Source organism: Penicillium maclennaniae, assembly GCF_028827695.1.
Source record: "Penicillium maclennaniae strain IBT 15551 chromosome Unknown utg000003l:1.0-5670915.0:1.0-5674809.0, whole genome shotgun sequence".
Classification (NCBI taxonomy): Eukaryota; Fungi; Ascomycota; class Eurotiomycetes; order Eurotiales; family Aspergillaceae; genus Penicillium; species Penicillium maclennaniae.
In genome coordinates this window covers 2,044,224-2,057,017 of record NW_026623215.1, presented here as the reverse complement: position 1 = coordinate 2,057,017, position 12,794 = coordinate 2,044,224, and the positions used below count along the sequence as shown (strand labels likewise).

General features: G+C 50.2%; 7 protein-coding genes across 7 annotated transcripts; 5 read left to right on the top strand and 2 right to left on the bottom strand.

Moving 5' to 3' along the window:
- Positions 1–278: 278 nt before the first annotated feature.
- N7477_002868 (flavin-linked sulfhydryl oxidase ERV2) lies at positions 279–1,149 on the top strand (the record flags this gene model as incomplete). The annotated part of the gene is made up of 4 exons (XM_056964531.1): positions 279–496; positions 563–691; positions 860–1,075; positions 1,134–1,149. The coding sequence occupies 4 exons, from the start codon at positions 279–281 to the stop codon at positions 1,147–1,149; spliced, it is 579 nt and encodes a 192-aa protein (XP_056824484.1).
- A 1,366-nt stretch (positions 1,150–2,515) lies between these two features.
- N7477_002867 (LYAR-type C2HC zinc finger protein) lies at positions 2,516–3,763 on the top strand (the record flags this gene model as incomplete). Its single annotated transcript, XM_056964530.1, has 3 exons — positions 2,516–2,536; positions 2,617–2,739; positions 2,888–3,763. 3 exons carry the CDS (start codon positions 2,516–2,518, stop codon positions 3,761–3,763), a joined length of 1,020 nt encoding a protein of 339 aa, XP_056824483.1.
- A 29-nt stretch (positions 3,764–3,792) lies between these two features.
- On the top strand, positions 3,793–4,374 carry N7477_002866 (uncharacterized protein; the record flags this gene model as incomplete). Its single annotated transcript, XM_056964529.1, has 1 exon — positions 3,793–4,374. One exon carries the CDS (start codon positions 3,793–3,795, stop codon positions 4,372–4,374), a length of 582 nt encoding a protein of 193 aa, XP_056824482.1.
- Positions 4,375–4,985: 611 nt separating this feature from the next.
- Positions 4,986–6,104, bottom strand: N7477_002865 (uncharacterized protein; the record flags this gene model as incomplete). Its single annotated transcript, XM_056964528.1, has 5 exons — positions 4,986–5,451; positions 5,514–5,686; positions 5,742–5,885; positions 5,937–6,005; positions 6,054–6,104. 5 exons carry the CDS (start codon positions 6,102–6,104, stop codon positions 4,986–4,988), a joined length of 903 nt encoding a protein of 300 aa, XP_056824481.1.
- Positions 6,105–6,285: 181 nt separating this feature from the next.
- N7477_002864 (fungal specific transcription factor domain-containing protein) lies at positions 6,286–8,691 on the top strand (the record flags this gene model as incomplete). Its single annotated transcript, XM_056964527.1, has 4 exons — positions 6,286–6,377; positions 6,434–6,457; positions 6,572–6,945; positions 6,995–8,691. The coding sequence occupies 4 exons, from the start codon at positions 6,286–6,288 to the stop codon at positions 8,689–8,691; spliced, it is 2,187 nt and encodes a 728-aa protein (XP_056824480.1).
- Positions 8,692–9,137: 446 nt separating this feature from the next.
- On the bottom strand, positions 9,138–10,842 carry N7477_002863 (sugar transporter; the record flags this gene model as incomplete). The annotated part of the gene is made up of 4 exons (XM_056964526.1): positions 9,138–9,626; positions 9,680–10,357; positions 10,416–10,656; positions 10,706–10,842. Coding segments are annotated over 4 exons (1,545 nt in total), but the record flags the coding sequence as incomplete, so codon positions are not given.
- Positions 10,843–11,279: 437 nt separating this feature from the next.
- On the top strand, positions 11,280–12,575 carry N7477_002862 (uncharacterized protein; the record flags this gene model as incomplete). Its single annotated transcript, XM_056964525.1, has 2 exons — positions 11,280–11,708; positions 11,760–12,575. The coding sequence occupies 2 exons, from the start codon at positions 11,280–11,282 to the stop codon at positions 12,573–12,575; spliced, it is 1,245 nt and encodes a 414-aa protein (XP_056824478.1).
- Between the last annotated feature and the right edge of the window lie 219 nt (positions 12,576–12,794).

Genomic DNA, 12,794 nt, shown 5'->3' with positions numbered 1-12,794 from the left:
TAAGACTTGGCCATCCAAAAGGTAGTAGTCTGTATCTCCCGACGACAAAAGCCATAAGATGTGCCCGCATATGGACATGACTAAGCCACCCGTTATCGGACACGACACGTCAGGACTTGACGAACTTTGAAAGGTTTCTCCTCGTACAAACTTCAGCAATCTCAATCTCTCAGAACGCTATATCTTTCGTGTGTTCAGGGAAGGCCCTGCCTATTCATCACTCTAAGCGCCAGTTGGTTCGGACGTTTGGCGACAATACCTTAGCTCCTCGACCCGCCATGGCGAACCGGCAAATCACACGGCGCATCGCCATCAGCGCTGCGATCTCAATATGCCTATTGTTCTTCCTCTTTATCCGTCCGCAGGGACCTTCGAGTCCCGCTGTCCGAGCCCCAGGGCACATTTCACATAATCCGCCTGCATCAGGGATTACCAGTCAAGAAGATTTATTGAAAGGGGCTGTTGTGATGCCGAGGCTGGGCAATGAGACTGCCAAGTAAGATTTATTTTCTAATAGAGATGACAATCATGGAATGACTGACTCTCTGGCCGCGATTTACAGAGCTGAGCTGGGCCGTGCAACATGGAAGTACTTCCACACCGTCATGGCGCGATTCCCCGAGAAGCCGACCCTCGACGAGCAGGAAGCCCTGCGCTCATACATTCACCTTTTCGCGCGACTTTATCCTTGGTACGATGGACATCCTTTCCACATTACCCTTCCTACGATTCCTTCGTAATCGTGTTACATACAGTACTAGATCCATCTAACAGTGAAACAGCGGCGAATGCGCGGAACATTTCCAACAACATTTAAGCAAGTACCCACCACAAGTATCCTCGCGTAATGCGGCAGCAGGGGGGCATGCTTTATTCACAACGAGGTCAACGCGATGCTCGACAAACCAGAATTCGACTGCAACGATCTCGGCTCCTTTTACGACTGCGGATGCGCCGACGATGAAGAAAGTGGCGATGAGAAAACCAAGGATGGGCGCTCGGCGACTCGTGCAGATACGCCACAGAACGCGGTCGATCTTCACGATCACCTGGCCGTGGAAATCTCCAAGGAAGCGTCAGTGTCTCTCTTTCGCGCATCGCGCTAGCGCATAGCGTACTGACTTGCATTACAGGACCACGCGCGGTTGACATCATTAATGTCGCGCATTCACTCTTCGGTCGAACAGACTCGACAGGCTTGTCGATCTTGCATGGCGTTCTGGCTTTAGCATATGGAGCTGGTCTCTGGTGTACATTCCTCGTTCCCGATAATATCCAAACGTATATATCCCTCATCCCTGATATTCCATCTACGTGCCGTTCCGCTGCAACCAGTGCGCCAGATTTATGCTCAGACTCAATCTTTGCTCTGGACCAATATATCGCCGTGCGTCCGTACTTCTTGTCCATGGGAAGGGGTCACCGTGCCGATCCCCGAATTCTCAGTGCATGACCCGAACGCGACGGTCCAGGATCAACCTATCCGGTGATCCAGGCTCCGTTGCGCATGACCCGGTCCTGGTTGGGCTTTTATCCTCGAGGTCTGACATGATAGGGTCTACACCATAATCCTGTATCTATCGCACACGCTAGTCTTTGTTTCGCAAGACTGTCTTCAAAAGCTTTGGAAGGAGAGCTATCCTCCAGCGCGCGATTTCGCCATGTTGCTTCCTTGTGGACAAGTCTAGACTGTTCCAAGGAGGTCTCGTTGTTGGTATTTGCACTCCAGTGTGAACAAAATCCAAATGCGAACCTATCACCCCACCAGGCCCATAGCCTAAAACAGTACGTAGAAGCTTGGATCATTCCGCGCAGTCACATTAGCCTAGGCCCATTATTCCCAAGTCCGCCTATGTTTAATTGTTTGAGTTTGGCCAAAAATAGCTGGGGCTTTCAGCTGATAACAAATGAAAGAATCTGGTCTCCTGACTGTGGCCCCCCCCCTTGTCCCCATGAACCACCAATCTCAGTAGGCGGGACCCCGATCGGCCCCGGCCCCTCTGTCGCGGGGCTGTCGCGTTCAGGCGCGATGAAACATGGCCCCATAAAACCACCTGGCTTTGCTTGTGTGCCTGATGCAATCGTCCATGCAACCTTCGTGTTTCGACTCTATTCATTTGATTACTTTCAAGCATTTTCTATTGCTATTGACACCTAATCTTCTAGGCAGGATCAATAAGACAACCCAATTCGGCCTAGCGTGGTTACTGGAAGTGGTTAGCGTATTTCCACGCGCCTTCCCTTTCTCAAATTTCGACGCGCAAAAAAAAAAAAGGGAAAAAAAAGAAATCGTCGAGAATAGCGCGAACGGCTGGAACGGGTATCTTGTGCAAGCGCCGAGAGTCTGCAAGGGATAACTTTCCTCCTTTTTCATCTCCGCAGTTGTTCTCTCGCCTCTGTGACTGTGATTGTCGCATCCTGCTTGACATCGTTCGCTCTGATATCGATCCTCGGCAGTTGATACTCAACTTAAGCGCATTGTATACTTTCCTCGAAACCGCTGTCAACCGTCAACATGGTGTCTTTTTCGTGCGAGGTGAGTGGGATGGAAGCCTATACCGGCGATCAAAGCGCAGACATCCGGGGAATTCTTTGCTCACTCAATCGTCATGCTAGAACTGTGGTGATATTCTCACCAAGAAGAAGCTCGATCCTCACCGTAACCAGTGTCGTGGCGCGTCTTTCACCTGCATTGACTGCATGGTCCATTTCTACGGCACGGAGTATCGCGCGCATACAGTACGTCTCTGGCTGAATTGAGTTCAAATTGGTCTTCGCACGGCTACGTGTGGGTGTAAAACTCGCGAATGGCATAATTGAGGACCTGGCTTCATGGATTTGAATGCCTCTTCTCCAGGATCTCCGCTAACACACTCTTGTCTTCCAGTCCTGCATGAGCGAGGCGCAAAAGTATCAGGGAGCGCTGTACAAGGAAAAGCCGAACAAGAAGGGCCCCAAGACTTCCAACCAGAACGCGAAAAACAACACCAATGCGCGCAATCAGCAACCCCGGGTCGAGGATGCTTCTGCGTCGGATGCTGATCTCGCCAAGTCCCACATCAACGCACCACCCCCACCGGCCCCTACTCCTCCTCCCGCGGCTGAGGCGAAGCCCACCGCTGATGCGTTGAAGGATACAAAGGCTGTTAACGTCTTCGACTACCTGGTCACCGACGAGACTCCGAACGCGTCCAAGGTTACCTTGGCTACCCTTAAGGAGCAGATGGCAATGAACCCCAAGGCCAAGTCCTTGTTCGAGCCCAGCGACGCTCTCGCCAAGCTGGATACTAAGACGGATGACGAAGGTCATTACGACATCGCGTATGAGGAGAATGGCTTTTCATACGGTGGAGGGCCTATCCCGCCGTCCAAGTACCCCAACGAGACGGCTAATGCTTCGACCGAGTTCGTTACTCCAGCATCCAAGAAGAAGAAGGACCGCAAGGAAAAGCGCTCTGGCACAACCAGCGAGAAGAAGCGTAAGCGTGGTCATGGCGACGAGATGAGCAGTCCTCAAAACGACATCGATACTCCTATGATGGACGCCCCATCCAGCGTCATCAACAACGCAGGGACCCCGATGCTGGCTCACTCTGGCCTGACCGGTGGCTTGAATCGAATGATGCGCTCTGCCTCACCTAACGGCGACGACACCCCGGACGTCATTACCCGCGCACCCTACAACGACAACTCGTCCCCCATCAAGCGTACGCGCCGCAACGGCAAGGAAGCAAACGGGGACCAAGGCCTGGAATCTCTATGAAGAACCGCGCTGAGCGCTTCGTCTCTTCCATGTTTGGTGGCGATTCCGTTGTCTCTAATGGCAGCAAAGATGACAACGCTCGCGCACTCGTCCGCGCCCGTCGCGGCAGCTCATCCAGCGACGACGGCCAACTCGAAACTCGCAAGAAGAAGTCTCACCGCGAGCGCGCCGCCTCAGGGACACACGACCGTGAGCGGGAGCGCAAATCCAAGCGCAAGAGCAGTAACCCCGCTGATGACCGGCCCTCACGCCGTCAGAAACAGATCGACGAGCGTCATCGCTCTGACTCTCGCTCCCCCAACCGTGACAGTCGCCAGGTGACTGTCTACTCCAAGTCAAAGGCGCTGACGCATGGTGAAGCACACCTGCAGCGCGAGATGGCCACGCATTTCCTATCTCTCGTGTCCAAGGATAGTGAGCGCGGTTGCTCGGTGCATAAGGCTCTGAAGAGATTCCATCGCGATCTTTCGGATGAGTATGATGCTAATCGGGGCCTTGATCAGGGCCGCAGTCGCGCGGATCGTGAACGGAGGGAAGATGACGAGAAGGATCTTTGGCGCTCGCTTCGACTGAGACGGAATGACCGGGGAGAGATTGTTGTTTTCGTTTAGGGGGGTTTCATTGCTATATTATTACATTACCACGACAGTTTGAATTTGGGAGAACCCTTTAAAATGTGGTTCGGGCTTTTGATATTGATGAGAGGAATGCCTGGTGTATGTTTGCATAGCGCGATTGATTTTGTGACATGAGGTCTTTGTGCATACTTTTCAAGATTTGGACCTTCTCCGATGCTTATTTGATGTTGTCAAGCTGCACTGTCAGGGCTGTCTTGGGTGCGTTGAACTTCCAAATTTCGATCAAATTAAGGATTTGATATGTAAAATCAGCCGCCAAATTAGCATGGCAAATTAGTATAGGTTATGGTTTAGTCGAATGTCATGATCGAATCAACTTCGATTGAAGTCTTTGATCATAGCATGGGTAGTCTGGGTTTGACTTCGCGGTATAATTTGATTGAACAAACCGCTTAGGCGTAGTCTATGAATGACACCTGTTCTGTATATTTATGAGCAAAATCAGTCGGTCCAGTTCACTCAGGAAAGGAAGAAATGTGTATCGATCAAGGTTAAATATGAAACCTTGGATGGTGAGTGGCCTAGGATTCGGAAATCAAAAGTCTTTGAGTGGGCAATGTGTTCTATCTCTATTTCTATTTTAATTATCTTTGTATCCCAAGAGACAGAATGGCTGAGACCTCTTCGTAGATAGAGAACACGATGCCACCGCTCAAAAGAAGTCGTCCCAGTCGCATGGAACTGCCTTTCCAGAATCCCCGGACCCCGTAATCGCGAATCACGCTCCGGGAGGCCTCCACAATGCCGGCTCCCTGAACGCCCTGTGCTCGTGTCTTGATTGTATCAAAGGGCTGCGTAGCATAGACGGTCACCACGCCTGCCACGGCACCGATCCCAAACGTTGTGAACACGTTTGTCTTGATGCCCTTTGCCTTGATGGCCTCTTTGAGCATATTGTATGTCCCCATACGGACTGCAGAGGTGGCGGATTGCTTCATCGCAGTAGACAAAAGACCTCGATAGAGTTCAGTAATACCATGTCGTTGTACCAATATTTGAGTCGCGTGGAAGCTGGATCTGAATTGGCGAGCCCCTTTCGCGTCGTCGATTCTGGGTGTCAATCAAGTCAGCCTAGATGCCTCTCGGTTTCCACCATGATAGGAAATACGGACAGGGCAGTTTTGATTCTTTCGGTTGGTGTCACTGCTAATACACTCTCTACTGCCCCTGCAATCATTCCCGCTAGCATGCCGCGACCAGGTGAGAGCACCCCACGATCGTCGGCAACAGCATTGCGGATTGTGTCATATGACACAAATCTGACCGCAGCTTTGACCGTGGTTCCCTAGGTGTTTTGGTCAATGTGGGTTCAGACTGAAATTGTTACCGGGGTGACCAACGATAACCAGGGTCGAGCATCCCTTGTATAAAGCACCGACACCTTCCAGCTTGGCAACTTGGAAGATGAGACGAAAGGGATTAGACGTCCGAACGGCGCCGTTATCCAGTAATTGGACTCGTGTCTTTGAATATTCGAATGGGTACTGTGAAGACTTAGTTACTGAGCAGGTGTATACCAGGGGGTATACACAGACCGTGATAGCTGCTTCCACTCCACCCGCAATTCCTCCAGCTACGAGGGAAATCCATTGCGGAGTGTGAACCTGTATACAAGGTTACTCGGAGTATCGAGGGAGATTAGAATGACTAACGCGCTGTGCCTTCTGCGCCTGAGCTTGTTCTGAGTGGGCAAGGGCGGCCATAGTAAGAGTGGCAACCATTAGTCGTATTGGCTCATAGGGGAGACTCGGCATTGGTCCTCGGTGGCATCCCGGACTTATAGACTCTTTGGCGGGGAACGCGGGGAACGGGAGAAGACTTGCCGCGGAGAAAACTTGCCCCTTCGTAGCCCAAACTTGCTCTCCCGTGGGCCACAGAAACCTCATGTCTTGCAATCTGGGAAATGGAAAGGATCACACCGTCCAAGCCGCGGAGGGCCGCGAAGGCCTGCGCATTTTGCCGACGGAGGAAGGCAAGTGAATTCCAGAGCTTTGAGGTCCCCTGGCATTGCATGGGCTAACGGTGCACACAGTTCCGTTGCGATAACGCTAGACCGGTATGTACCAACTGCAAGACATATGCCCAGGAATGCGCCTACATCCCGGGTCCTGATAAGCCGAGGTACATCATCTCTCATCAACTCGTATGTTCCTTAATTGATTGTTTGAAGGCCCACGAAAGCCCGGCTGTCGCAGGTGGAAGCAGAAAATCAGCAGCTTAGGAGGCAGCTCCGACGGCACTTTAGTCACATTGGTACTCAATCACCAGACGGAGATGACCCTGAGGGAGGCAGTCCGCCCCAGCTACGGCAAGAAACACAGCGGTCTTCGAAGATTGATGCTCCGGTGACAAGTGCCAAGCGGTCCCACTCAGCTGTTTCGCGGATTTTTATCTCGCCAAATGGCGAGTCGAGCTACCATGGACTGACAAGCACATTGTTTGATGATGCTCCGACCGATCGTCATGGCCATCCTCGGTCGGCAGATCCGCAGGTGCCGGTAGAGCATATCCGAAAGCAGTTGATGGGGGAAGCGGCCTATCAACGTAAGACACGCAAGTTCCGATTGAGTTCCACCGTCTGACGATGAAGTAGAGCAATTGGAAGCTTTGAATATGCGACAGGGAAAGCTTGACTTCGATGGGGTCGACCCCGAGTTGGGGATGCACCTACTATCCCTGCACTGGAATCGCCAGCACCACTCCTTCTTGATCACCTACCGCCCAGCTTTCATGCGGGACATGGCCACTGGTGGACCTTACTTTTCGAAGCTTCTATTGAACGCGATCTATTTCGGCGCATCAAAGTTCAGCACCCGCCCCGAGGTTCGTCGAGATCCTGATGATGTCCGCACTGCTGGATGGACATTCCGCCAGCGTGTGAAAGAGCTGCTGGGAAGTGCTTTGGATCGAAGTGAAATTACCACGATTCAGGCTTTGTTGGTCATGACCAGTTCTTTATTTGCATTGGGCGATGAGCGCAGTGCTGCGTGGCTTTATGCTGGTACGGCGTTCAGGATGATTATCGATCTCGGTATGCATGTAGATGCTACCATGCTGAGCAATATGCGCCGCCTATCCGACGAAGATATAGAAATTCGTCGCCGGGTGTTCTGGGGTGCTTTTGTCGTGGACAAGATTCAATCTCTGTACCAAGGTCGCCCCGCAAGCCTACAGGACTTCGACACCCAGGTCTCGTTGACATTCTTGGACCAATATGAAGAATTGGAACATTGGCAGCCTTTTGCTTATACAGATGTTCAGTCATACCCAGGATCGCCTGCCTATAGCGTTTCCACATTCACAGAGCTTTGTAAGCTATCATTAATATTGAACAGCATTTTGAACAAGGTCTACTCAGAGCGAAGTTCAAACCGGTCACCCCAGGAGTTGCTCACCACATTGAGTGCTTTGGATACACAATCTAAGGATTGGTATAACGCACTGCCAGAACATTTACAATTCAGCAATCCTGCCACACAGGTTACACCACCACCTCATGTTCTTTCACTCTTGGCCTTGTACAACGTCTTGCTTATCCTTCTTCATCGACCATTTGTGGCAGAAGGACATCTCCACACGACCGACCCATCAGTTGCTATCAGCTCATTTACTACTTGCACAGCAGCCGCGGCTCGCATAATACAAATTCTAGAAGCTTACGATAATGCGTTCTCCATCAGACATGCCCCCTATCTGATCTCATATGCGACTTATGTTGCCGCTACCATTTATGTGCGAGTTGCTGCCCAGCGAGAAAGTGGAAGTAGAGCTCACGCGAGTCTTTGGAAATGCCTAGAAATCTTCCAAAAGAACCAAGAAACCAACTGGGCTGTCCGACGGGCGAAAAACGTGATTATGCATCTCTCGGACCGCATGGGGGTCGACTTGAGTAGTTGTCGACACGGGCGCGGCAATTCCCGGCCAGGGCAGTCATCCGATGAGCAGTCGGATGGATTTGAGAGGCGGGTTCAGTTTGACGAAGTCGGTCTCAGACCAGCTGTGTTACCTGGTCAGATGACACCGCCGGAGACAGAGGCATCTGAGCTGGATATGGATATGATTATCCAGAGCTTCATTCGACAGGATACCAGGCACACTGAAGGGCATGTCTCTTATGAGCCAAGCTACAGTAGTTCCGCTGGTCCTACTACAGCTCCACCTGTCACGCCTGGTATTTTCGCCCCTGCCGTCATCCCAGGGTATCATGATGCATACTTCGAGGCGCAGCTCGATGATGATATGTTGTTTGGTTTTAATGGATCCGTGCAAGACAGCATACTGTATAGTTAGCAATTGGCGGTCGTTATGACGGCAGTTGATACAAAGTATGGCATTTTGCAGCTTCAAATGTTGAGAAATGAAAGCTTGACAACGAGGGGAGAAATGTAAGACTATATCTAGCTCAGTATAATGAAATATGTATCCCTGCATCTCTGAATTTTGTCCAGAACGACATGATATCAACTACCTGAGAAAGTAATGTGTCCCCGGACTACGAATAAAGGCAACTAACATGTTCCCGTCTGCCACTTCAAGCCAGAATATATTGTCAAAAACAATCAAGTATGATCGTCTAGTAGGGATGGTCAGTTGCTGATGCAACTAATTAGGCCAAAATGTCGGCGTTCTTTCCCAGGCCGACGATCAAGACGTCGCACAAAGAAATTAACGTTATTGCAGAAAGAAATACAACAATCTCTTGTGAAAAATTCATTATCATGGATTCGTAATCAGATTTACACTCTCTCAATTTGCTCAATAGCACCCTTCTCGTCAGTACCCTCCTCCGCCGTTTCGACACATTGTTTCCTCCGCGGAATAAGCCCTCGCCCTTCGAAAAGAGCGTCCACTTCCTCCAACTTCATCCCTTTAGTCTCTGGCACCATGAACCAAACAAAAGGCACGGCCAACGTAGTGCAAGCAGCAAACACAAAATATGTCCCAAATCCAATGTTTGAAATCATATATGGTGTGCTTCTTGCAATGACAAAATTGACCAGCCAATGGGTGGCAACACAAATGCTAACACACAAACCTCGCACGCGCAGGGGATAAATCTCGGAACAAATTACCCATGGGACACCAGCCCAACTGAAGCAGAATGAGACAGCAAAGACGAAGATGAAAACCACCGCTGCGTAAGAAGTTCCGCTCAAGGATCCACCCGAGTTGGCAGTTGACGTTTGAACTTTGACAAACACTCCAATGAGCCACATTGAGATAGCCTGCTGTCGTCAGTTGGTTCTCTAAAAGGTAGAAGCAGTATTTTGGGACTTACAATCATCACACTTCCGCCGATCAACATCGCTTTTCTCCCAAAGCGGTCGACAACGAAGTACATGGCAAAGAAGACGGCCACCAACCGGACAATGCCATATATGCCGGTGGATACCAGGGTTGCTTCAGCTCCCTGCAGACCAATCGATCCGAAAATCTGAGGTGAGTAGTAATTGATGGAATTTGAGCCACACATCTGGAAGAATACCATAATCATGATGCCAATAAACACCCGATTCCGGAGTCCGGGCTGCATCAGCTCCTTCCATGCAGCACGAGTATTCCTGAGGTTATCAGAAAGCTCGATATCTAGCTGGTGAAGGATATCGCTAACCTCTTCCTCAACGGCCGGATGATCAACAGGAAGGCCACGCAGCAGAGAGAGGTTCTCGACGGCTCTATTTCTCCCATATGCCTTGGCCATCCATCGCGGTGACTCTGGCATGAAAATTAACCCAATAATTAGTAGACCGCCGGGAATAAGTTGCAATGCAAATGGTGTCATCCACTGTGAAGAAGTCGGTGCCATGTTGCGATCCACGCCATAGTTGATCCAAAACCCAAGGCAGGTACCGATTTGAACGCCGATCTCGTAAATTCCAACAAGTCGTCCTCGAATCTTCGGTGGTGCACACTCGGCAGTATACAAAGGCACCAACATGCTGGCAAAGCCGACACCCTGGTACATTTTGTCAGAAATCAGAATACAAGGAGACCTTGCTTGAAAAGATGCTTACTACACCGCCAATTACTCTGCCTACAAACATCACAGGCTTATTGCCGGCAGATGCAGTTTGCATAATAGAGCCTGCAATGAACGCGATGGCGCCAAGAGCCAGGCCCAGGCGGCGGCCCAATTTATCGCTGACAGGCGCAGCCGCTAAAGAGCCGAAAAAACACCCGGCTTGTAGAAGCGAAACGATGTTGGCAGAAAATGAGTTTCGAACTGCCTCAGATGCGCCTTCTAGTCCGAAATCTCTTGAAGAGGTTTAGAATATGACCCAATTGGATTGCGTTCAAGCCTTACCTCTTGAAGGGCGCCAATTCAATTGACGTTCCGATGAATGCTAGGTCATATCCGAAAAGAAAGGCACCCATTGAGGTGACTATTGCGAGAATATAGACCCGAACATTATGCTGGGGAGCATCGACGGTTCCCCCCTGGGCTGTAGGCGTCATGTTAGGTGATAATCTGTGTGAGGTTCAGCTCGAGACCTCTTGAACAGTTGCGTACTCATTGTTCCATCACATCCTTGCGAGATGCTTTTATGTATCAAAATCCCCCCCGCATTTTGTCTCGTGGCTTCGGGGAACTCTCAAAAGAAGTCAAAGAGCGTGCCATGGTAACTTTGTTGCCGTGGGTATTTCTACTTCCGCGGAAGATGACTTCCCGCGGAACGGGTGTTTTGAACCGTTTGAACCATAGGAAAAAATGGATGTGAAGGAGATGCGGATGAACGGCAATATGAGGAATTTTGAAGATCAGTTGGAAGAGAGTAGACATCGATATATAAATCATCTGGGCTGCGGACTTTCAAAGGTGGTGTTTTATAATCTAAAGAAAGTCGCCGATGCAACGCACCCTTCACCTGAAAAACACCATGACCATCACCAACACTTATACGATATTGAAGGCATTACCTCTGGACAAATATGTTGCCTATCCAACAAGACAGTCATTGCCTGCCGTATGGATGCGATCAGGAACTTCAAAAGGCCTTTTCATCCACCGCAAACATTTACCCGAGACAATAGAGCTGTGGGCACCGATCCTCCTATCGGCAATGGGATCGTCTAATGGCAATGGCCGCCAGCTTGATGGTATAGGTGGCGCCACCTCAACGACTTCAAAAGTCGCCGTGGTTGCCAAATCAAACCGACCTGACATCGACGTCGAGTATACATTCGTCCAAGTTGCTCCTGACCGAGCGAAGATAGACATGACTGGCAACTGCGGAAATATTGCATCTGGTGTGGGCCCTTTCGCAGTGGATGAGGGACTTGTGAAGGTGACACCTGGTCAAACCGAGGTAAGTAAGCTCAAATCTTTTGGATCTTCTCTAGGTTAATTTGGCATGCAGATCGATGTCCGCATTTTTAACACCAATACTGGACAAAATATCGTGGAAACAATCGAGCTGTCTCTGAACGGAACGTGCAAGGAGTATGGAAATTGTCGCATTCCTGGTGTGGAGGGTACGTCAAGTCCTATCAAGGTTGCATTTCTCAATCCCGAAGGCAGTATGACTGGGAAGATGTTCCCCAGCGGCGCGACACAGGAGACTCTCGCAGTTCGAACAAGGAGAGTGGGAGTTCTAGAAGTGCGAGTGAGTCTGGTCGATGCGGCCAATCCATTCGTTCTGGTGGACTCTCGATCTTTGAAGAGGAAAGGTCACTGCAGCTGGCCAGATCCAGCAGATGAAGTCTTCATTTCCGTCGCAGAAGACATTCGAAGAGAAGGTGCTGTTCAGTTCGGATTGGCGGCAAATATTGAGACAGCAGGTGCCGTGCAAGGCACTCCTAAAATCGCATTCTTATCTCCACCTGCAGATGCAAGCTCGGATCTGGATGTGCTTTCGTTCACTATGGGAAGACCCCATACTAGTCTGCAACTCACCGGCGCGGTGTGCATCGGTGCTGCTATGGCAATCCATGGCACAGTCGCATGGCGCTTAGCTAGCGAAGGTGTGGCGGGTAAGCTTCCTAAGCACGGAATGGAGATTGAGGGCCAGAAGATTGCAAATGCCGTACCAGTGGGAATTAAACATCCGGCTGGTGTGATACAGGCTGAGACTACCTTGGGTCTATCTGGAGATGGGAGGATTCAAATAAAGCAGGTTGCGGTTATCCGAACCGCGCGTCGCCTTTTCGAGGGCAACGTGTTCTATAAAACATAAATGGAAATGTATTTGAAGTAACGATTCTCAAATCTGAAAATGTATAGGTTAAAGAATACTAGTCGCGGCAAGCCAACCGGGTTATGTGCTCCCCTGGAATATCACTTAAAGGGATCGAAGAACGCCTTCGACACCAGCAAAGGTATACACATGTACAATCCGCAGCTATCTTTTTAATTTTATTTGAATTAGCCAGAGAAATTCAATGCAGCAATATTC